We start from the raw sequence: 23,465 nt of genomic DNA, 5'->3' as shown, positions 1-23,465 counted from the left end.
TCCACCCATCAATCAGACCAGTAGTTTCCACAGAGTCGGTCAACCATCTCCGGGACGGCAACAAAGCCAGAGCCGGACACCTATCAGCTTCACCATTCATAACTGCATTGAAATCACCGCCAACAACCAACACCCCAACAGGCAACGTCAAAAAACATCTTGCACAGGTCCTGAAAAGTATCGGTCTGAAGGGCCGGTGGGACATAAACAGACAAAAAGGTCACAGTCCTCCCTTCCCATAGCCCCGAAATCCCAGCATATCTACCCCTATTATCGGTCCATGTGGCCTGGATGGCCAGCGGGAAGGAGTTCTTGACCAAAATCCCAACCCCTCTCGACCCAGTTGTGAAACCAGCATGAGCGACCAATTTGTATCCCCCTCTGTGTAGTGCCATGCATCGCTTTCCCACGAGGTGAGTCTCCTGCAATAACACCACATCTGGGGAGTGCCTCCGGATCAACTGGCCAACCATACCTCTCTTGATCTCATCCCCAATCCCATTCACATTCCAACTCGGTGCAGAAATCCCAACCACCCTTTTAACGGAGGACATCACAATACCAAGACGTTACAGAATCGACTGACGGCACCCAGTGTAAAAAAAAAAAACATACAATAAAACAAAAACAAACCCCGAAACCCCCCCATCCCCCCTCCCTGCACCCCTGCATACAGCTTACGCTCATCCCCAACTAGCAGTGTGCCTGTCGCCCCCAGCTAATCTACAAAAATCTAAAAGTAGAAAACAGAGGAGGGATTACGAGCGTGCCCACCATCTCCCCCGCCCCAAACTCTTTGTGGATATACCCGCACCATAAAGCATCCCCAAAACAATATAAGCACAGATCTGCAGGAACTCCTATCGCTAGCCCCCGCTGAAACGTCCCCCGAAACAACTATCTACAGCCCCCAGATGACCTCATGCTAAACCAAGTCATTGTTCATCGGCTTCCCCCTGATCGCGGGACTCCCGGTCCGGCCACTGAACACTATCCAACCAGTCCGCAGCCACATCAAGATTATCAAAGAACCAGGCCTTCCCATCAAGTTCCACTCGAAGGCGGGCAGGAAACATCATGGCGTACCTCATGCCTTTGTCTCTCAGTTTCTTCTTGATCGATAAGAACCTCTGCCTTTGCTTCTGCACCGCCTGAGTAAAGTCCGGAAAGAACTGAAGCGTCGCATTCTCGAATTCCAGGGGATCCGCTGCACGAGCCGCTTGCAGGATAGCATCCAGGTCACGAAAGTTAAGGACTCAAGCAATGATCGGTCTTGGGTTCGCCCCAACCCGAGGCCTGCCACCCAGTATCCTGTGGGCACGTTCCACCATAAAAAACTTACTGAGGCCCTTAGGTTTAAGATGATTGAGGATGAGGTTCTCCATAAACAGATCCGTTGCCTGCCCCTCCGCCTTCTCCGGCACTCCCAGGATGCGAACATTGTTGCGTCGAGCCTGCCCTTTGTATTCATCAAGCCGACGATCAGTAGACTCCCTAGAGGACCTAAGATCACGCACCTCCTGCTGCAGCTGGTTCACATCATCAATAAGGCTTGTTGTTTTGACTTCCAGGGATTTGACTTTCTCGTTCGCCTTCGAAAGGTCTGCCCTGATCAGCCGCATTTCTATTGAAACAGTGTCCAGCTTGTTATTAAGAGTCTCCATCTTCTGGCCCAGGGACGTCCGGACCCCAGTGATAGCCGCCATGAGGTCTTTTAATGTCGGTTCCTCCCCCGTGGAACAATCGTCGGAGCCTCCGCCCGGACCCTTCAGAGCCAATCTTGCGGCAGTATTTTGCAATATCTGGAGCCTAGAGAAAAGTTCTTCATGGAACGTTTTGTTTTGCACCATATACCTACGTATCTATGATAGGGTGTTTACACCATCATTGACTAGCATTGAGCTTTATATTATTTACCTTGTACTTATGTATCTAAGACACTTACCTTGTAAAGCGCTCTGATACCCGCAAGGGTCTTGTTCACGGTATATAAAACTTTCTAAATAAATAAATGTGTTCTATTTACGTGACTTAGATGTATTGGTATTACAAATAACAATGGCTTCTATGTTTTTTTTAACTTAAATAAAAGTTATTGTAATTTACAATGGCAATAGCTTAAACTTTTGTAAATAACTTTTGTGAAGATTATGTTGAGTGTATTTTATTGTGACGAAAATCCAAGAACAGAAGTGAAATATTTACATCTTTTTGTGACATTTGTAATAAAGATTGAAACTTTGAGAGAACATATTTGAACCAGTTGTTGTTGAATGGTTGCACAGATTGATGCTGTGGTGGCACTGAGTGATGTTGTGGTGGCGCTGAGTGATGTTGTGGTTGCGACGAGTGATGCTGTCGTGTTCAGTGATGCTGTGGAAGCGCATACTGATGTTGTGGTGCCCCTGAGTGATGCTATAGAGTGAGTGCGATATATAGATAGAGTGAGGGCGATAGATAGACAGAGTGAGGGCGATAGATAGAGAGAGGGCGATGGATAGAGTGAGGGCGATAGATAGAGTGAAGGCGATAGAGTGAGGGGGATAGATAGATAGAGTGAGGGCAATAGATAGAAAGAGTGAGGGCAATAGATAGAGTGAGGGCGATAGATATAATGAGGGCGATAGATAGAGTGAGTGGGATAGATAGATAGAGTGAGGGCGATAGATGGACAGATAGTGTGAGGGCGATAGATAGAGTGAGGGTGATAGATAGAGTGAGGGCGATAGATAGATAGAGTGAGGGCGATAGATAGAGTGAGGGTGATAGATAGATAGAATGAGGGCGATAGATAGAATAAGGACGATAGATAGAGTGAGGGCGATAGATAGAGTGAGGGCGATAGACAGAGGGCGCTAGAGTGAGAGCAATAGATGGATGTTATGTTATGTTATGTTATGTTATGCTAGTGATATTTATAGAGCGCACTGCTGCCTAAGGGCTTCCTGGCACTATGTCAGATATCCTCCTAAGGCCTAATCACAGGGTTAAATAGCCACGTTTTCAGGGCCTACCTAAAGGCAAGCAGCTCTGTGATGCCTCCGATAGTGATGCCTAGATAAAATGAGGGCAATAGATAGATAGAGTGAGGGCAACAGATAGATTGAGTGAGTGCAATAGATAGAGTGAGGGCGATAGATAGATAGAGTGAGGGCAGTAGATAGAGTGAGGGCAATAGATAGATAGAGTGAGGGTGATAGATAGCTAGAGGGCGATAGATAGATAGAGTGAGGGCGATAGATAGAGTGAGGCCGATAGATAGAGTGAGGCCGATAGATAGATAGAGTGAGGCCGATAGAGTAAGGGCAATAGATAGAGTGTTGGAGATAGATAGATAGAGTGAGGGCGATAGATAGAGTGAGGGCAATAGATAGATAGAGTTAGGGTGATAGATAGCTAGAGGGCAATAGATAGATAGAGTGAGGGCGATAGATAGAGAGAGGCCGATAGATAGAGTGAGGCCGATAGATAGATAGAGTGAGGCCGATAGAGTGAGGGCAATAGATAGAGTGTGGGAGATAGATAGATAAAGTGAGGGCGAACTGCCAAGCCATGACTTCCCTGGACTGGAAACAAGCATCCTGGGCTAGCACAAAGTATGAGAGTTCCACTCTTCATAACCCATACTAGTTTGTGCGCACACCTAACACTGCAAGTTCTGTACTTCGGTGTCCTGACAAGTCTGATTGGCTAACCTAGAAAGAAAATCTTAGTTGTGCAGATGTCAAGACACATTGCGAGTTGCTACACTGTAGGAGATGTATTTCACACAGTACAAATCAAGTTTTGCATTTTTACTGCTAATAGCCTCAAAAGGTAAGTCAATATATTTTCAAATATGGCGCATAGCAGAGTTCATACTGTGCGCAGCCGAAGATCAAGTGAGCAAACAGAGCCTCACTCTCAGAGCATGTCCAGAGAAAAAGCAAAAGGAGTGACCGTGGGGAGCCAGACACAGATGGGTGGATAAGAGTGTGGAGGGCTGAACAAGCAGACAGAAGGAATCAAGAGTCACACAGTAGTGAAAGAAAACACAGACCACCAAGGCGGGTGCGGGGTGTTTAAGTGCAACAACCTGTTGAGCATACACAGGCAATGGCGCGCGAAAGGATGAGCATAGAAAGGGGATGAATGAACAGTATGTGAGAAGGTGGCCTGGTATATGATGTTCACTATTCTAGTGAGTACCTTGCACCAGTCCAAACAACCCTTATGGTGATGGTTGTAAAGTCAACCTTATAGACCAGCTATCCTAGTGGTAGCATGGACAAAGCAGTCTTAGGTCTGAGGCTAAACTCAAGAGGGCATGTGAAGCCAGCTGTTTTACCATATGTAACCCCTTTAATACCAAATGAAAGGACACCACACAGGATATATATAAAACATATATGTTATTTATTACTAGACCAACCCTCTGAACTCTTTATGAGGTCAGAGGCACAAGCACAATACAAGATATTCAATTAAAATACAATAAGTTGCACAAAATACAGTAGGGCCCTAGGGGCACGCTAAACCATATTCTAAAGTAGTGGTATAAGGACCACTACACGGAAAGTGAATAAGCCTAGGGAATCGCTGGGGCTATGCTGAGCTACCAAGAGTTAGGAAGCAGGAGACCCACGGGATGCGTGTGCAGTGTCTAAACACACACGCACGTTACCATAGAGAATGAATGGGAACGTAAAGGAAGAAAACTAGTTATTTTAGGGCACTTCTAACTGGACTCGGTGAAAGTTACTTAAAACCTAGACAGTTGGATAGTCAATACCCACAGGAGCACCGAAGTACTCGCGTTATCTCACCCACAGGAAGCGGGTGCATAGGTGTCAAAGTGTGTCGGGTTTCTTCGACGAATCCTATGGAGCCTGGAAGAAAGATGCTGCAGGCGACCAGGAGAGAAGTTTCCGGGTGGATCCAAGGGTGGATCAAAGATGAAGAGGACCTGAAAGCAGAGGGGACAGACACTAAACCAAATACTAAAATAGTGGTATAAGGGAGCGGCAGCCTTTGAAGTCTGATGCTGAGGCACAGACAAATGGTGGTGTGCTATGTGCACGTGGGGGGCGGTGGAGCGGCAGCCTTTGAAGTCTGATGCCGAGGCACAGACAAATGGTGGTTTGTTATGTGGCTGGCGATGGCGTGCACACGCATACATCAAGGGTGGGAGGAAACGAGCATATGGGGTGTGAGCGATAACGCAAGTAAGAGGGGAAGCAGGAAGTGAGGCCGAGCACGCGCCGGCGTAAGCAGTCTGCTGCTTTCAAGTCGATGCCAGATTCCAGCTTCGCGCTTAAATGCCTCACATGCACTGGCCATAAACCGCAATCCAAAGGTCTTTGGTAGACTTTACTTTTCCCCTTACTATAATCTCGCCAGCAATGCACAAGCGCATTGGCTCAGCGAGACCTAAAAACTGCCGGTGCTCAGTACCAATCAGACCCGGCCCACTTAAACCCTGGCCACAGCTTGTTTTGTATTTGCAGCGCACTATGCCCGCTTTCACTTTTAGACGGCCATCTTGTTTTTGGCAGGCACGGGTGGACTCAATGATTTACCCAGAATCACGGGATGCCGCCGCCGAGGCTCAAACCCAGTTCCCCAGCTCCAACGTCGGCAGCTTTAGCCATAAGGCCATATCCTCTCCCTATTGCATTTTCAATGCTTGTTTTATCATGGCAACAGCAGTCCCTTTCCGATTTCTACTGGCTTATGGTATAGAGTCGTAACAGTAACCCCCCGCCCAGCAGCAGCATTTTGCACGCCTTTCATCTGAAACATTTCCTTAAAAAGAAAGCGGGGGTCGCCGTTCATAGCCACTCGATCGATCACCCAGATCAGCCTCTTCGGGACTGACGTCACGGCATCAATAGCGTGTTATACCAGATCCATGTTACACCAATAAAAAGCAAGAAGCGCCCTCTGCAGGGGGTTTGGGTTGTGGAGTGAGAACCTTTCTTAAACAAGTTTGGAGGGAATACGCCCCAAGGCAGCCTGGGGGGTTTCCACTGTACCCCAGAGAGGAAGTGTCACTTCCCTGCAGGTGTAAACCCCCCACACTGCAGCAGCCACTGGGAAGTCCCACTCGCCACTGTGGCCAGTGCACCCCGGGGCTCTATTCTGGGGGGACCCCTCCCCTGTTAATAGCAGGCAGAGGTGGCTAATTGTTTCACTCTGTTGCTATCACAATGGACATTAACAGCAGGAAACAACACCCAGCCTTGAACCCGGACAGTGGCGAGTGCCCCCAGGCGGTTCACAGCACATCTGTCTCGAGCAATGAATGCCTCGACTCTGCCCTTCCCTGGGTCAGGCCTTACTGGCACTGGGGTCAAGTTTACAGCCCCCACTGGCTGGGGAGATGCGTGTCTCGTGTTCCTCCATCGGTTAACGGGTTACTTGATGGACGCTGTGTTCCTGTTCTTGGAATTTGTGTATTTATGACAAGGATGAGGCGTAACGGCCACAGTTGCCGACTACGGAGCTGGGGAACCAGGCTCGAGTCTCGGCGTTGGCTCGGCATCCTGTGATTCTGGGCAAATCACTGAACCTCACTGTGCCTACCAAAAATGAATGCGTCCTCCGGTAAGGTATCTGGTGCTCATGTGAAAGGCTCCAATATCTTGGGTCGAGTTCGCGCTATATCAAACTGCAACAAACAAGGTCAGGCGCCTAGATGTAATGACTGGTCACTCCACACAACACTTTCCACGTGTCTCACACCTCATGTGCACGAGGTTCCCTCTGCACCTCCAAGCAACCTACTTTCGTGTATCCCCAGAATTGCTGTATCTGATGTATGTTGCTTGTATCTTGTGTCTGGTGGCTGTATCTGCTTTATGTTGCTTGTATCTTGTGTCTGGTGGCTGTATCTGCTTTATGTTGCTTGTATCTTGTGTCTGGTGGCAGTATCTGATTTATGTTGCTTGTATCTTGTGTCTGGTGGCTGTATCTGCTTTATGATGCTTGTATCTTGTGTCTGGTGGCTGTATCTGATTTATGTTGCTTGTATCTTGTGTCTGGTGGCAGTATCTGATTTATGTTGTTGTATCTTGTGTCTGGTGGCTGTATCTGATTTATGTTGCTTGTATCTCGTGTCTGGTGGCTGTATCTGATTCATGTTGCTTGGATCTTGTGTCTGGTGGCTGTATCTGCTTTATGTTGCTTGTATCTTGTGTCTGGTGGCTGTGTCTGATTTTTGTTGCTTGTATCTTGTGTCTGGTGGCTGTATCTGATTTATGTTGCTTGTATCTTGTGTCTGGTGGCAGTATCTGATTTATGTTGTTGTATCTTGTGTCTGGTGGCTGTATCTGATTTATGTTGCTTGTATCTTGTGTCTGGTGGCTGTATCTGCTTTATGTTGCTTGTATCTTGTGTCTGGTGGCTGTATCTGATTTATGTTGCTTGTATCTTGTGTCTGGTGGCTGCATCTGATTTATGTTGCTTGTATATTGTGTTTGGTGGCTGTATTTGGCATATGAGGCCTGCTTCATACGTCAGAGGGCTGCACCATGGTGTATCCGGATATGCTTGGTGTATTATGGCTGTTTTTCGGTGTGATGCCTGGATTCCATGTATAAAGGCAGCATCCTTCATATGAAGAATCCATTCTGTGCATACACGTACTTAGCCTTTGACGCGTGTATCCCACGTGTGAGGCTCTGCCTCGTGTGTGTGATGTCTGTATCTGGCCTGTCAGCCGTGGTGTCTGTGTCTGGTGTCTGTATTTGGGGTGTGGGCGCTGCACTTATGCTGGGGTCAGCATACCCCTTTAACGTCATGGCTTCACCTCTTGTGACGTCGTTGTGGCAAAGCGTTTGTGACTTCACATCCTTATCTAGAGAAGAATTGACGTCAGTTCCCGTGAGGTCAGATACTTTCCGGCCTTTCACTGCTGCTTTTACTGACCTGTTCTTTTCAGGTCTGGCCTAGACCCGTCTTTTGCTCTCGGGAGCCCCTCGGACCGGTAACACCCCGATACTGGCTTGAGTGTAAATAAGGAATGTTTCTTTATTCATACATACTTCAAAGTCCCATAATTTGGGGGTATCACTGTACGACTCCCGCGTGAACCCCATTGTGGCAGCCCCCTTGGACCACCAGGAAACGTCCGAGCTGGCGTCTGCAGTGCCTCACCCCTGACTCCGCTGCGGACATGCCCAGGATTACACAATGCCAGGCAGCCTGGGGTCATGAGCTGGGATTAATGGGAAAAACCGAAAGCAGCCCCCGGCTGGGGTGACGTCATGGGAGTGCTGCCTCTGGGCGGGGGCGGGTCTGAGCGGCCCTACATAAGATGCCGAGGCAGAGGAGGGTGGACAGCAGCGGCAGTGACCCCCAGCAACACCTGGAGCTCCAGCACTGCAAGGGGCAGGAGGAAACACTCACATCTGGAGCTCTTGAATACCAGGGCACAGAATCTCCAGCACCTGGGGAGCCACAGGGCCACATCTGGAGCACCTGCGTCTTGGGAGCCAGAAGAAAACGCCTGGAGAATCAGCACCTCTGGAGGTGAAGGGCAACATCTGGAGTCCGGTGCCAGAGGAACATATCCACATCTGGGGCTCAGCTCTCGGGAGCCCGGCGGCAGACCCCATCCCTTGCACAAGAAGCGGGGTCCGAGTCCTCGCCCTCATCATGGAGGCGGACCCTCAGCACATGAAGACCCTTTATGACGCCCGGGGCTTCCTGACGGCGGTGCCAGTGCTGGACCCGGAGGAGCTGGAGGGCGCCAGGAGGGCCTTCGAGGAGCTGGAGCAGGAGTTTGGTAGGTGCAGGGAGGGCAGCCTTATCTCTCGAGCTTATTTATGAGGGCCTTGCGTCATGCTTGCACCATGCTAAGTGGTACATGCACGAGGCAAAGCCCCAAGCCAAATTCATGAAGCTCCGCAAAGCCACTCTGCGTGGCCCTGCACGGCTTCACAAATATGGAGAAAGGCAACGCAGCGCAAATCACTGCATTGCGTTACTCTGCGCCCGGAAGGCGTTCCATGGGCGTTGCGTGGGTGTCGCAACTCATCGTTTTTGACGCAGATTTACAAGGTCTTGTAAATCTAGGAATGTGTTAAAAAATTATGGCTCCCAAGGTGAGGCCTAACGAGGAGAATTATCTTTATTTGGTTGTATCTTGTGTCTGGTGGCTGTATCAAGAGTATAATTGCTGTATCTGCTTTATGTTGCTTGTATCTTGTGTCTGGTGGCTGTATCTGCTTTATGTTGCTTGTATCTTGTGTCTGGTGGCTGTATCTGCTTTATGTTGCTTGTATCTTGTGTCTGGTGGCTGTGTCAAGAGTGTGATTGCTGTATCTGCTTTATGTTGCTTGTATCTTGTGTCTGGTGGCTGTATCTGCTTTATGTTGCTTGTATCTTGTGTCTGGTGGCTTTGTCAAGAGTATGATTGCTGTATCTGCTTTATGTTGCTTGTATCTTGTGTCTGGTGGCTGTATCTGCTTTATGTTGCTTGTATCTTGTGTCTGGTGGCTGTATCTGCTTTATGTTGCTTGTATCTTGTGTCTGGTGGCTGTATCTGCTTTATGTTGCTTGTGTCTGGCGGCTGTATCTGCTTTATGTTGCTTGTATTGGTGGGCCCCCTCATCCTTGGACTCCCAATTTTTGGCCTCCTGCCCTCGGCCCTCCCCCTTGCCCAGTTGACTCCGTGAAGAGTTTAGGTGTGGTCATCTCCCGTGATCTCTCGATGCGACCGCACATTAATGCTGTCACCTCGGCCTGCTTCTTTCATCTCCGCAGGATCGGGAAGATCCGAAGGTACCTGTCTCCAGAGGCCCTTATACTTGTCATCTTGGCCCTGGTTACCTCACGTCTAGACTACGCCAACTGTCTATACGTGGGGATTCCAGCTTACCACCTTCAACGCCTTCAACTGGTGCAAAATCAGGCTGCTAGATTAATCTTCCAGCAACCAAAACATCAACATGTCACCCCACTGTTAAAAACCTTGCACTGGCTTCCGGTTGCGCAACGATGCATCTTCAAGCTTGGTTGCACCGCTTTCAAATCTCTTTTCTTTTCTGCTCCTGCTTTTATTTCTTCCTGTCTCCATTCTTACACTCCTTCCCGACACCTCAGATCCTCTGCCCACAATCTGCTGGTTATTCCAAGGTTTCGTCGTAAGAAGCACGGTGGTGCTCGTTTCTCCTTCCTTGCCCCTTTCACTTGGAATTCCCTCCCTCTCCCTATCCGGCTCACTCCTGACTACCCCACTTTTCGCAAATCTCTAAAAACTTATCTGTTCCGCCTTGCCCACGGTTAGCTGTTCACACCCCCGGTGCTACACCCCTGTTGTCTTTGAGCGCCAAGAAACCAATTGGTGTATGAGCGCGGTATTAAAATTTTTGTAACATAACATAACATAACATTGTATCTTGTGTCTGGTGGCTGTATCTGCTTTATGTTGCTTGTATCTTGTGTCTGGTGGCTGTGTCAAGAGTGTGATTGCTGTATCTGCTTTATGTTGCTTGTATCTTGTGTCTGGTGGCTGTGTCAAGAGTGTGATTGCTGTATCTGCTTTATGTTGCTTGTATCTTGTGTCTGGTGGCTGTATCTGATTTATGTTGGTTGTATCTTGTGTATGGCGGCTGTATCTGCTTTATGTTGCTTGTGTCTTGTGTATGGTGGCTGTAAAGAGGAGAAATATCTTTATTTCTACTTGTTTTTAACTTTCCATGTGTGCTGCATTCTGCAGCACACCTAGAAAGAGGAGAATGCCTCTATGGATTGTTTATATGCTGGAAGGTGCCCCTACTGCGCTAAAACTATCCTGCTGTAACACAGGCCGTGCTGCACCATGGTGCAAGGGTGCCAGCGTTGACACTAGGCTGCAGAAACGGCGCCAGCGCAGGGAGAAAGGAAAACAATGCACCGTATTGGATAAATGCGGCGCGTTCCTGCCCTTTTCCAGTGGACCAGGACGGCGCAGGAATGTTTTTTGCTGCGCTGCTCGGTGCCACCTTCCCATATATAAGCCCCTCCGTTTAGAGGCCTCTCGGGGTAGAGACTAACCCCCCTCCTTGTGTCCCCTGCAGGCTGGGTCTAAACTGGGGTGGCAAGGTGAGCAAAAGAACGATGGATTGAACCCAGACCTCTTGACTGGGGGTGAATGTTTGATTTGCTTTGCATTCCGTCCATCATCTGTGTGTCTTTTCCTTTCTCACCCTGCAGGGAAGGAGCACGCCCAGTACAGCCTGCACAACGCCCACCTGCGCCTGCCGTGGGTGCTGGGCCTCGCCACCCACCCGCACACCCTCCAGGCCATCACCGCCGTGCTGGGGCCCCACGTGGTCCTGCTGGACTCCAGGTTCATCTGTAAATACCCGGCCTCCGACGTGCCCCACCGAGGGATCAGCGCCCCCTACGTGGCCTGGCACCAGGACATCAAGTACGTCAGACTGCGGGGTGCTGGCTCCAGGGTGGGGGAGGGGAGGGCTCAGCAGGGGTGATGTGTCTGTTTGTACTTCAAGGGTAAGGCCAAAGGATGGCATTCCTGCCCCCTCAGCCTGGTGAGGTCTGAATACCAGGCTACCTGGTGGGCACCATGTGGTGTTAAATACACAGGGCGGTGCGGGGTGCACACACAGCATAGATTACAGCATCTTTCATCTAGGCAGTACATGACGGCATAAGGCTGGCTGCTCTACCAGACACACATCACCCTGTGTCATCCTGTGCCCTCGTGTGCCATCATGTGGCTTTTTATGCCCTCATGCACCATCCTGTGCCATCATCTGCCATCCTGTCCCTCCATGTGTTATCCTATGCCCTTTGTATAATATCCTGTGCCCTCATGTGTCACCCTCTGCCCTCATGTGCTATTGTGTGTCCTCTTGTGCCATTCTGTGCCATCATATGCCATCCTGTGCCCTCATGTGTCAAAATGTGCCATCCATGCCTTGATGTGCCATCCTGTGTCATCAATAGCCATCATGTGCCCTCGTGTGCCATCCTGTGCCCTCATGGGCCATACTGTGCTCTCATGTATTATCCTGTACCATCATGTTCCATCCTGTGCCCTCATGTACCATCCCGTACCCTCATGTGCTATCCTGTGCCCTCATGTGCCATACTGTGCTCTCATGGGTTATTCTGTATCATCATGTGCCATCCTGTGCCATCCTATCCATTTATGTGCCATCCTGTGCCCTCATGTGCCATCCTGTGCCCTCATGTGTCATCCTGAGCCCTCATGTGCTATGATGTGACCTCATGTGCCATCATGTGCCCTCATGTGCCATCCTGTGCCCTCATGTGCCATTCTATGCCCTCATGTGCCATCCTGTCATGTGCCATCCTGTGCCCTCTTGTGCCATCCTCTTGCCCCGGGGTCTGCCGATGTTTGGCTGACAGTGTCCTCCTCCTTTTACTTCCAGGTATTGGGGCTTCGAGGGGGGCCCAGTGGCCTCAGTGTGGCTTGCCCTGGATGACGTAGACGCAGAGAATGGTGTCCTGCAGGTTATTCCAGGTATGGATAAGCTCCCATAGTCAATGCATGCATCGCAACAGCCTGGAGCTGTAACACTGATTGGCTGAGAATGGGGGATGGGCTAATACTCTACTGGTGAGCCCCAATGTAATCACATAAGAATCTAGGACAGGGCTCCACAGCATGGGAGATAGATAGGCCATCTCTTTACCTTGAGCCCCAGTGTCGTGAAATAGGGATCTGGGACAGGACTATACAGCAGGGGAGGCCATCTGTTAACCAAGGAGCCTAAATGTCGCGACATAGGGATGTGGGAGAGAGTTATATGAAAGGAAGACGGTGCATTCATTCACAATGAGTCGGAGTCCAGACAAGCAGGGGTGCAGCAGGCTAATATTGTTGAAGCCCTTGGGCCTTGACTCAGTGGTGTTGACAAATTGTCTACTTCTCTATCGGAGTCAAGTGCTGTTCTGACACAGGGATGTTGTCTTTGTACAGAAAGTCTGGAGATAGAACGCGGGCTCCACACAGGTCCTGGCGCCCTCAGCACCATGTGGGTCACAACTATATCTCAGGATGGAGCAAGTTCATGCTGCTATGTACGAACGCCCCAGTGTGATCAGAGGGATCCGTGCCAGGGTGGGATTGGTAAGGGGGCTCTCAGGCAATGGGCGATGGGCTGGTATCTGAGTTGCAGCTGTGGGCCGCTTTTTTGGACAGCGTGGTGGCCGATATGGGATGACTATGCTGCTCCACCCAGTGGGGGCCTGAGCAGCCTTTGCGGAGGCAGATGGACCTCCGTTACCCCCCTTTTACCAAGGGGGCGGAGGTATCATTCCCAGTCTCCGGCTGGCCCCGCCCATTAATGTATGCAGATTGAGCAGGGGCAGGGGGGCTGAGCAGAAGTGGCCTCACTTATATTCAGGTGTGGTTCACCAGTGTAAACTATTCCAACAACACAGAGTCCTAGCAACAATCATCGCATTTTTTAAATCTTAGTAAAGTTAAGATAAAACACACCTCTCTTGTAGAAATCCCCCAACTTCTTTTTATAACACTTAAAACACTGAAGCAATGTTTTAAAAAAAGACGGGTGCAGATTTACAAGTCAATTGCGTCACATTTACGCCGTTGTTGCGTCACTTCTGTGACTCAGCGGCGGCGTAAACCATGCACCACGTTGCGACTTATTTACAACCTGACGCATCTAGGGAGATGCGTCACGTTGTGAAGCCCTGCACCACATTAAACCTGCGTCAGGTTTAAGGTATGCAGGGTGGGCGTTCCGTCGGAAAAAACCTCGTAAATGTGACGGTGTGAAATCTACAAGATTTCACAGTCATTTTTCAGAGGCTGCTGCGACGAAACCTTACGCCTGCTTCAAGCAGGCGTAAGGAGTGGGCCAGCACGTTAGGTATGGGCGGTCCCTGAACATTGCTGGAGTAGCGTTGCGCCTGCGACATGACTCCAGCCATGCACCGACCTTACACCATCAGATGTGACACGCATCTGTCTATCCCTGCGCCACGGTGTTCTGCATTGTAAATGCGACGCATCCGTGGTGGCGCAAGGAGAATTGCGAATCGCATCGTTACTGGCGCATCACTGCTAATCTGCAAGGATGCGCCAGTCCTTGTAAATCTTCCCCGCAATCCGCAAATGTGGGGCTCTTTTTTCAGGGTGCCCGGGCCAACTTTTTTCAAAGCCAATCAAACCCTGACCCGTGCTTTACTGTACAGCTGGAGCGGGGGGACACGAGGTCCTAACAGCGGGACGCTGCTTATGGTTCTACAGGCAGAGATGTCTTTGCCTGTAAACACGGGCATCACTACCTTGAAAGAGTGATATTGGACAGGGTTGGCCAGACAGGGCTCTAGTAGGAGCCTACAATCTTCACCCAGATTAGTGTCAGAGGCTAGACTCCTGGGGGCTGTGGAGGCCTCGATGAAAGGTCCCCAGGGTCCTCGCGGGGGTTCTAGTGTTCAGAGATGGCTCTCTCTTTATTTAGAAGCCACAGTCATCTGTTAGATGAAAAACATCCTTTACCAGGCGTCTTTTCCATGCATGCCTTTACCACGCTTCCTTTACCACGCAAATGCCTTTACCACGCAGTCTTTTCCATGCATGCCTTTACCCTGCAGATGCCTTTACCACGCAGTCTTTTCCACGCAACCTTTACCACGCTTCCTTTACAACCCAGATGCCTTTACCACACAGTCTTTTCCACGCATGCCTTCACCACGCTTCCTTTACCACGCAGATGCCTTTACCACTCATGATAATTAAAGGTAAATGTGTGTATAATTATTGTGGGTGTGGCCCGTGTTGACACCTCATTTTAGACAGAGGCGGGGACTGCATGAGTACCCAGGCCAGGAATCAGTGCCCCCCTTACTCCAACCCTCTTTTCTTCTGCAGGAAGTCACAAACAAGGTGTCCTGGAGCACGGCACAGCAATGACCCCCGGAAACATGCTGTCCACCAATCAGGAGATTCCGCGGCAACTGGTTGATGCAGAGAAGGCGGTGGAGTGTCCTCTTCAGGCTGGGCAGATGTCGGTGAGTTCACAGCGCTCTGTCGTTTCCTGGACTCATGTCTCACAGTTGTCGTTATTCCCACAGGCAAACAAGCAAGGGGTTACTGCAACGTTACGAAGTAACATGAAAAGCCATGATACTTGAGCCAGGTGCATTGTGGGTGTCAGGCAGACCAGTGATTCCCCCACTTATAAATGAGGCAGTCGGGACGTGGCCGGGGCCAAGACATCCATCAATTTATGGCACCGCCCTTCCCATAATGAGCCTTTTGTCTCCATTACTGTGTACTCACAACCCCCCTTAAAGGTGTCCCAGAACTGTGTACTCACATCCCCCCTTAAAGGTGCCCCAGAACTGTGTACTCACTACCCCCTCCTTAAAGGTCCCCAGAACTGTGTACTCAATACCCCCCCCTTAAGGGTGCCCATGTACTGTGTACTCACTACCCCACCTTAAGGGTGCCCATGTACTGTGTACTCACTACCCCACCTTAAGGGTGCCCATGTACTGTACCTCCCTGTACTTACAGCTTTCTTTGAGGGTGCGCCAGCACTGTGGACTCACAGCTCCCGATGACGGTGCACCAACCTGTGTACTCACAGCTTTCTATGAGGGTGCGTCAACTCTGTGTACTCTGTACTCACAGCTCCCCCGGGTGCACTCACACTGTGTACTCACAGCTTACCATAGAGAAGCGCCCACACTGTGTACTCACAGCTCCCCCTGGGCATGCACCCGCACTGTGTACTCACAGCTCCCCCTGGGGTGCACCAGCACTGTGTACTCACAGCTCTCCCTGGGGTACACCAGCACTGTGTACTCACAGCTCCCCGGGGTGCACCCGCACTGTGTACTCACAGCTCCCCCGGGTGCACCAGCACTGTGTACTCACAGTTCCCCCGGAGGTGCACCAGCACTGTGTACTCACAGCTCCCCCTGGGGTGCACCAGCGCTGTGCACTCACAGCTTTCCTTGGGGTGCCTCAGGACTATGTACTCAGTTTCCCCAAGGCGCTGCCTGTCTTTTCTCTGTCCCATATCCAGTGCTTAATTTGTGCCAGTGTTTTCCGGTGCTTTTCTGTAAACAAAGGCACATATGTCTGAGAAACCACCATATAGGTGGCAGTGTGTGTGTATTTTTAACTAACTTTCATTTGTAGAGAACTAAATGATTTAATATAGCTTTAAAAAAATGACAAAACTTAAAGGTAAAAAAGTGACGCGGGCAGTGCCAGCTGCAGTGGACCAGTGAGTAACACATTGGGCCCTGGCACTTACATTTTTGGCAGATAAGCACGGCTCATATCCTACATTTCTCTCGTCAGATTCACGACGGGCTGACAGTCCACGCCAGTGAACCCAACACGTCCCACAAACGCAGATGTGGCTTCGTTATTCGCTACGTCCCCACCACAGCCTACCCCGTGGAGGTGAGTACAATCCTCTCCTTCATACTGTCTGAGTATGAATGTGTGTCAGTGGGATTATTAGACGACAAGAGTGACAGTGTGGACTGTATGTGTTTGTGTGTGTGCATCCACGCACGTGTGTTTGTGTGCGTGCATTTCTACTCGTAACTGTGTGTGTTTGAGGATTTAGATAGTTTTAGTTGTTAGTTATGTAAGAGAGGCAGGTTTGAAGGTTCAATAGTTTGGGGATTTAGATAGTTATGGTTGTTAGTTATATAAGAGAGGCAGGTTTGAAGGTTTAATAGTTTGGGGATTTAGTTAGTTTGGGTAGTTAGGTTGTTCTATAAGAGAGGCAGGTTTGAAGGTTCAATAGTTTGAGGATTTAGATAGTTTGGGTAGTTAGGTTGTTCTATAAGAGGGGCAGGTTTGAATGCTAGATAGTTTGGGGATTTAGCTAGCGTTGGTTCTTAGACAGTTTTGAAAGAGAGGGAAGGTTTATGGTTAGTTATTGTTGTAGAGTACACGTTTTAGAGATTCGGTTGATCATGCCCTTTTCTCCCTCTCTACATGACACCAGTGTAGGTCCTCTATGATAAGGTCTTGTATTCTCCCACGTCTGAATGCCCTCATTCTAATGCACTTCTCTCCTCTCTGATTCCAGGACCCCGAGCGCCCCCGATCCTTCCCCGCCACCGTGCTTGTTGCAGGAACAGATGAATTCCAGCACTTTACAGATCATGCACCCAACTTTTTCTCCAAGACCTTCTGACACCTCTGCAGAGCATCATCAGGAGACACCTTCCTCTCTTCATGTAGTTCATAACTGCCAGTAACATGCTGCTGCATGGTGCAGGTTCATTCCTGATCTCAGATGGAGTCCTATAGGTTCAAATATGTATTTCCTCTTTTTTAACATCTTGCAGTGAGCCTCAATATTGTCTACAATAATGTTCGGATGGTAGGCCAAAAGGTGCTGCAACTGTTACCGTAAAACAAACAATTGCGTTTTCAGAAATTGATAATGGGAATTCCTTTTTGCACTGCACTGCACTTTCATTAGAAAACACACGCCTGCATCCTACGATATGTAAATTTTATTTTATTAATGTTTATTTATTGAGCTAAACATACAGCTGGAAGACAGATTTACAGTCAAAAGTGCGAATGTCTTTTTGTATTCTTTTTCTACAAAAGTAAAATAAAAATGTATCAATACATTTTGGATAAGAGTACCACTTTTGATTTTCAACACATCTTGATAATTCCAGCTTGAGAAATATGTAACGAGGAGGCTGGTCTCATTTTAAGCATGAATTTGGACACATGCCGGTACATGAGGAACTCTAGATCAATTTACTTCGATCTAGAAGTCTAGGGGACGTCCCACCAAGACCATCTTCACCCTTCCTCATCGCCACTGGCCTCACTAACAAGCCCGCATTTTTACATATCGATCATTGAGTGACTATATATATACATATGATATGATTGACATAAAAGAGGGGATATATCCTGTGGTAATGTTGCAGTTTTCATGCAGGATGCCTCTGACAAAGAGCTCGAGGCCCGAAACGCGTCTGCACTGTACTACTGGGTACATGTGATTCACTAAAGTTGCCTGTATCTTTGGCGCTGTTTGACGACTCGTCACAAGACTTTCCAACGAAGGGTCACGGTGAGTCTTGTTGTGCATGGAAAGTTTCAGGGAGATCGGTCAAGTAGGGGCTGAGAAATAAGGGGTCAACAAAGGTGCGTTTTCCATGCTAATTCCCCTGAACTCTTTAGACAGAGCTGCGGCCCGAACTGCTATTATTTGTTGTAAATCCATTCAGTTGTTGTTGAGAAATTTAAGGAAACCAAATTTAGATATCTCCGATTGCTGGCTAATTCACGAATAATAACGAGCTTGTGCAGAGAACGGCATAACTGATTGGGGCTGCCAACACTTCAACCAGGAAGTGTTAACAGCCATCTTGGGACTCTGCTTCTGCCGAGTGTCCCCCCAAAAAAGTAAAAAAAAGAAAAAGAAAAGGGGGCTGGGTAGGGATACCCTGACCTCCAAGCCTTGGTCTTGGGGATCCAGAGGGACCCTGCAGGGTAAAAAGCATTTTTTTTAAATGTGTTGCGAATTTATAGCAAATATGGCAAAAAAAGTGGGGGCTCCAGCGCTTGTTCATACAGCAGGAAGCCACGAGCCAGCCTGGAACGCGGGGGCCTTGAGGTACCCCTCGCGATCCCCATTAGGCACACTGTGTGCCCAGGGCACCCAGGTGAAATGGCCAGGCCCAGGGGGATGGGCAGATCGTGCCAATAATTGGTCCGGGGAAAGGGTCCTGCAGCCCACCTTCCCCATTTGTTTATGGCTGGGGAATGGGGTCCCCGGGGCCTAAATTGGCCCAGGGAGGCGGGCCGTGAAGACCCCCGCCCCCATTAAAAATGTATATATTTATGCCTGGGCTCGGTTGGATGGGAATGCCGAAATTGACCTGGAGAGGGGGCCACGTGGCCTCCATCCCCATTCAGTTAAGGCTGGGCCCTGGAGGATGGGGTCCCCTAGGGCCAAAATCGGCCCTGGAGGGGGGCTGAGTGGCAGAGTGTTTTATGGATGTGTGACTGTGTGTGTGAGTGGTTGTGTGAAAAGCAGCTGTGACTCCCAAGACTTTTGATGCCGCTTGGTGCCAACCACCTCTAATTTACCTTAATATTAGCTATCAAAATAGCGAGGCAGGCACTGGCAAGTGCAAAAGCGAAGAACAGGTTTATTACTCCAGGAGGAGAACACATCACATCAGACACCGGGGCTATCGTCAGGAGGTGCTCTAACTGCATCTCTGTGGCATGGCCTTTTATACATTTCTTTCGTCAGTTTATTGCATGGTCAAACTTCCTTGGAGTCCCCGCCTCAAGCTAGTTCCCACACAAATCCAGCAACAAATGTCCCCCCACTTAGATGTAACAGATGATCGCTATCTCGCAGCTGGACATTCCGACAGTATCTTAAAACACGTGGGATCGGTCAGATCTAAGGGTTTTGGGTTATTGATTAAGTCAGGCCCCTTTGTTGGTGAAACAAGCCCTGCCGTGTGTAGGCAATAAACAATGTCCACAGGGCTCTTTTAGGGCCTGGGACCGGACTGAGTGGCCAGGTGCAGGGAAGGAGGTTATAAAAGGGGGCTTGCCTGTGCATGGAGGATGAAAGGACAAGTGGGTTTGGCGCGGGAAGTGACTCCGGGGCATTGTCAGGCTGACAAGGTTTTTACGACCCTAGTACGTGTGTTCAGGCTTAGTCAGGGTGCTGGAGATGATTGAGAGGTCAGGGTGAATCATGGGTGACTAGCAGGGAATGAAAATGGCTGTGATATCTAAAATGGTTGTTGCTTACGCGCACGTAGAGGCCCTTGTTACGCAAGATGATGCAGACAATGTTTTACGATCTTCACTCTGCTCTCAACAGTGACTGTGGCGAACATAAATGAACGCCGCTTATGTATACTTAAGGTTTATCGATTTCCACAGTCCCCAGTTTTTATACTAAGTTAGTTCATTTCTGTTCATATCTGTTGTGATGATGTACAGGTTGACATTATTATACACAAAAGCTAAGTATGCAGTTGGGCTGTCCATTGCGGTCTTTGGTGGCCTATTTGTTTTATGGGCAGATGAAAACAATTCTGCTATCATTACAAACAGTATCGTCAATAACCTATGTAGTCAATGTAACAAACGGGGAGACAGTGCATACAAAATGACATTTGTCGTACCATACGTTTAGACGTGGAGATGAGCATAAGTCTTAGAAGATGCAGTAACTTCGTTCTAATTAAGGGTGGGCGGGCGGCTATGCTCCGTGCACGGAGTGTGCGTAGTGCCGGCTTCTACGCATTTTGCGTAGCAGGCGTAGAATCCGGCACTACGCACGCTCCGCAGACGGAGTGTAGCTGGCCGCCACCCGCCTCCCTCCCGCCCTCCCTAAATACTTTAAATTAGGAGTGTAAAATAATTAAAAGGCACTTACCTTGCCCGCCGCTGCCCGCCGCGTCCCCGGGGCTCGCGCTATCTCCATTCTTCCGTCTTGTGTACTAATGCGCATGCGCGGGCGGCCGCGCATGCGCATTTCTCACGAAAAAATGCGCATGCGCGGCCGCCCGCGCATGCGCATTAGTACAGAAGACGGCAGCAATGAAGATTGCGAGCCCGGGGACGCGGCGGGCAGCGGCGGGCAGCGGCGGGCAGCGGCGGGCAAGGTAAGTGCTTTTTAATTCTTTTACACTCCTAATTTAAAGTATTTAGGGAGGGCGGGAGGGAGGCCTGTGGTGCGTAGTGGGGCTACGCGGAGTGCGGAGGTGGGCGTAGTTTCTCGCCCACTTCACGTAGCTCCGCGAAGCCCCACTACGCCCACTACGCCCAGGGTTAGTTCTAATACAAAAATGTTATCATACAATTTGTTCTGATAAGATAAGGACCATTAAGTGCATTATTTGAGGTCTAGACTCCATGAGGATCTAAACTAATAAGCATGTTCATGAGGACAACTGGTGTTCTACAATTATCATTATACTCAGTTTACTCTTTCTTCCATATTTCTTCGTTACTTATTCATACACAGTGAAAGCGACCGATGTAAGGTTTCAAAAGAAAATCTTTTTCTTGTCCAATTGGGGCATAATCTATACGAGGCGATTGGGAGAGAAATTCAACCTAATATAAGTGATGGTCAGGGAGTGATAATGTTCAAAGGCTCTTCTTTCCAGTGTCTTTTACAGCGAGCCATCACTGGTAGGCTCCCATTGTTCTCTTCTTTCCAGTGTCTTTTACAGCGAGCCATCACTGGTAGGATCCCATTGTTCTCTTCTTTTCAGTGTCTTTTACAGCGAGCCACCACTGGTAGGCTCCCATTGTTCTCTTCTTTCCAGTGTCTTTTACAGCGAGCCATCACTGGTAGGCTCCCATTGTTCTCTTCTTTCCAGTGTCTTTGACAGCGAGTCATCGCTGGTAGGCTCCCATTGTTCTCTTCTTTCCAGTGTCTTTTACAGCGAGCCATCGCTGGTAGGCTATCATTGTTTTCTTCTTTCCAGTGTCTTTTACAGCGAGCCATCGCTGGTAGGCTCCCATTGTTCTCTTCTTTCCAGTGTCTTTTACAGCGAGCCATCGCTGGTAGGCTCCCATTGTTCTATTCTTACCAGTGTCTTTTACAGCGAGCCATCGCTGGTAGGCTCCCATTGTTCTCTTCTTTCCAGTGTCTTTTACAGCGAGCCATCACTGGTAGGCTCCCATTGTTCTCTTCTTTCCAGTGTCTTTTACAGCGAGCCATCACTGGTAGGCTCCCATTGTTCTCTTCTTTCCAGTGTCTTTTACAGCGAGCCATCACTGGTAGGCCCCCATTGTTCTCTTCTTTTCAGTGTCTTTTACAGCGAGCCACCGCTGGTAGGCTCCCAATGTTCTCTTCTTTCCAGTGTCTTTTACAGCGAGCCATCGCTGGTAGGCTCCCATTGTTCTCTTCTTTCCAGTGTCTTTGACAGCGAGTCATCGCTGGTAGGCTCCCATTGTTCTCTTCTTTCCAGTGTCTTTTACAGCGAGCCATCGCTGGTAGGCTCCCATTGTTCTCTTCTTTCCAGTGTCTTTTACAGCGAGCCATCGCTGGTAGGCTCCCATTGTTCTCTTCTTTCCAGTGTCTTTTACAGCGAGGCATCACTGGTAGGCTCCCATTGTTCTCTTCTTTCCAGTGTCTTTTACAGCGAGCCATCACTGGAAGGCTCCCATTGTTCTCTTCTTTTCAGTGTCTTTTACAGCGAGCCACCACTGGTAGGCTCCCATTGTTCTCTTCTTTCCAGTGTCTTTTACAGCGAGCCATCACTGGTAGGCTCCCATTGTTCTCTTCTTTCCAGTGTCTTTGACAGCGAGTCATCACTGGTAGGCTCCCATTGTTCTCTTCTTTCCAGTGTCTTTTACAGCGAGCCATCGCTGGTAGGCTCCCATTGTTTTCTTCTTTCCAGTGTCTTTTACAGCGAGCCATCGCTGGTAGGCTCCCATTGTTCTCTTCTTTCCAGTGTCTTTTACAGCGAGCCAGGCTCCCATTGTTCTATTCTTACCAGTGTCTTTTACAGCGAGCCATCGCTGGTAGGCTCCCATTGTTCTCTTCTTTCCAGTGTCTTTTACAGCGAGCCATCACTGGTAGTCTCCCATTGTTCTCTTCTTTCCAGTGTCTTTTACAGCGAGCCATCGCTGGTAGGCTCCCATTGTTCTCTTCTTTTCAGTGTCTTTTACAGCGAGCCACCGCTGGTAGGCTCCCAATGTTCTCTTCTTTCCAGTGTCTTTTACAGCGAGCCATCGCTGGTAGGCTCCCATTGTTCTCTTCTTTCCAGTGTCTTTGACAGCGAGTCATCGCTGGTAGGCTCCCATTGTTCTCTTCTTTCTAGTGTCTTTTACAGCGAGCCATCGCTGGTAGGCTCCCATTGTTCTCTTCTTTCCAGTGTCTTTAACAGCGAGCCATCGCTGGTAGGCTCCCATTGTTCTCTTCTTTCCAGTGTCTTTTACAGCGAGCCATCGCTGGTAGGCTCCCATTGTTCTCTTCTTTCCAGTGTCTTTGACAGCGAGCCATCGCTGGTAGGCTCCCATTGTTCTCTCCTTTCCAGTGTCTTTGACAGCGAGCCATCGCTGGTAGGCTCCCATTGTTCTCTTCTTTCCAGTGTCTTTTACAGCAAGCCATCGCTGGTAGGCTCCCATTGTTCTCTTCTTTCCAGTGCTTTTACAGCGAGCCATCGCTGGTAGGCTCCCATTGTTCTCTTCTTTCCAGTGCCTTTTACAGCGAGCCATCGCTGGTAGGCTCCCATTGTTCTCTTCTTTCCAGTGCCTTTGACAGCGAGCCACCGCTGGTAGGCTCCCATTGTTCTCTTCTTTCCAGTGTCTTTTACAGCGAGCCATCGCTGGTAGGCTCCCATTGTTCTCTTCTTTCCAGTGTCTTTTACAGCGAGCCATCACTGGTGGGCTCCCATTGTTCTCTTCTTTCCAGTGTCTTTTACAGTGAGCCATCACTGGTAGGCTCCCATTGTTCTCTTCTTTCCAGTGTCTTTGACAGCGAGCCATC

At 49.3% G+C, this 23,465-nt stretch overlaps 1 protein-coding gene across 1 annotated transcript; it reads left to right on the top strand.

Annotated features, from left to right (window-relative positions):
- The first annotated feature begins 8,637 nt into the window (after positions 1 to 8,637).
- Positions 8,638 to 17,150, top strand: LOC147689217 (phytanoyl-CoA dioxygenase domain-containing protein 1-like). Its single transcript, XM_086940036.1, has 6 exons — positions 8,638 to 8,767; positions 11,179 to 11,395; positions 12,384 to 12,475; positions 14,855 to 14,994; positions 16,298 to 16,402; positions 17,043 to 17,150. Exons 1-6 carry the CDS (start codon positions 8,638 to 8,640, stop codon positions 17,148 to 17,150), a joined length of 792 nt encoding a protein of 263 aa, XP_086796162.1.
- Positions 17,151 to 23,465: the final 6,315 nt, after the last annotated feature.

Source organism: Lissotriton vulgaris, chromosome 10, assembly GCF_964263255.1.
Source record: "Lissotriton vulgaris chromosome 10, aLisVul1.2, whole genome shotgun sequence".
Classification (NCBI taxonomy): domain Eukaryota; kingdom Metazoa; phylum Chordata; class Amphibia; order Caudata; family Salamandridae; genus Lissotriton; species Lissotriton vulgaris.
Note: the sequence above shows the minus strand (reverse complement) of the source record. Positions and strands in the feature narration are given on the sequence as shown.

Excerpts from the sequence above, each read along its gene's own strand:
- LOC147689217 (XM_086940036.1), top strand. The coding sequence starts at position 8,638 with ATGGAGGCGGACCCTCAGCACATGAAGACCCTTTATGACGCCCGGGGC. Across the intron at positions 12,476-14,854 it reads TGTCCTGCAGGTTATTCCAG|GAAGTCACAAACAAGGTGTC; the intron begins GTATGGATAAGC and ends TTTCTTCTGCAG. Across the intron at positions 16,403-17,042 it reads CCACAGCCTACCCCGTGGAG|GACCCCGAGCGCCCCCGATC; the intron begins GTGAGTACAATC and ends CTCTGATTCCAG.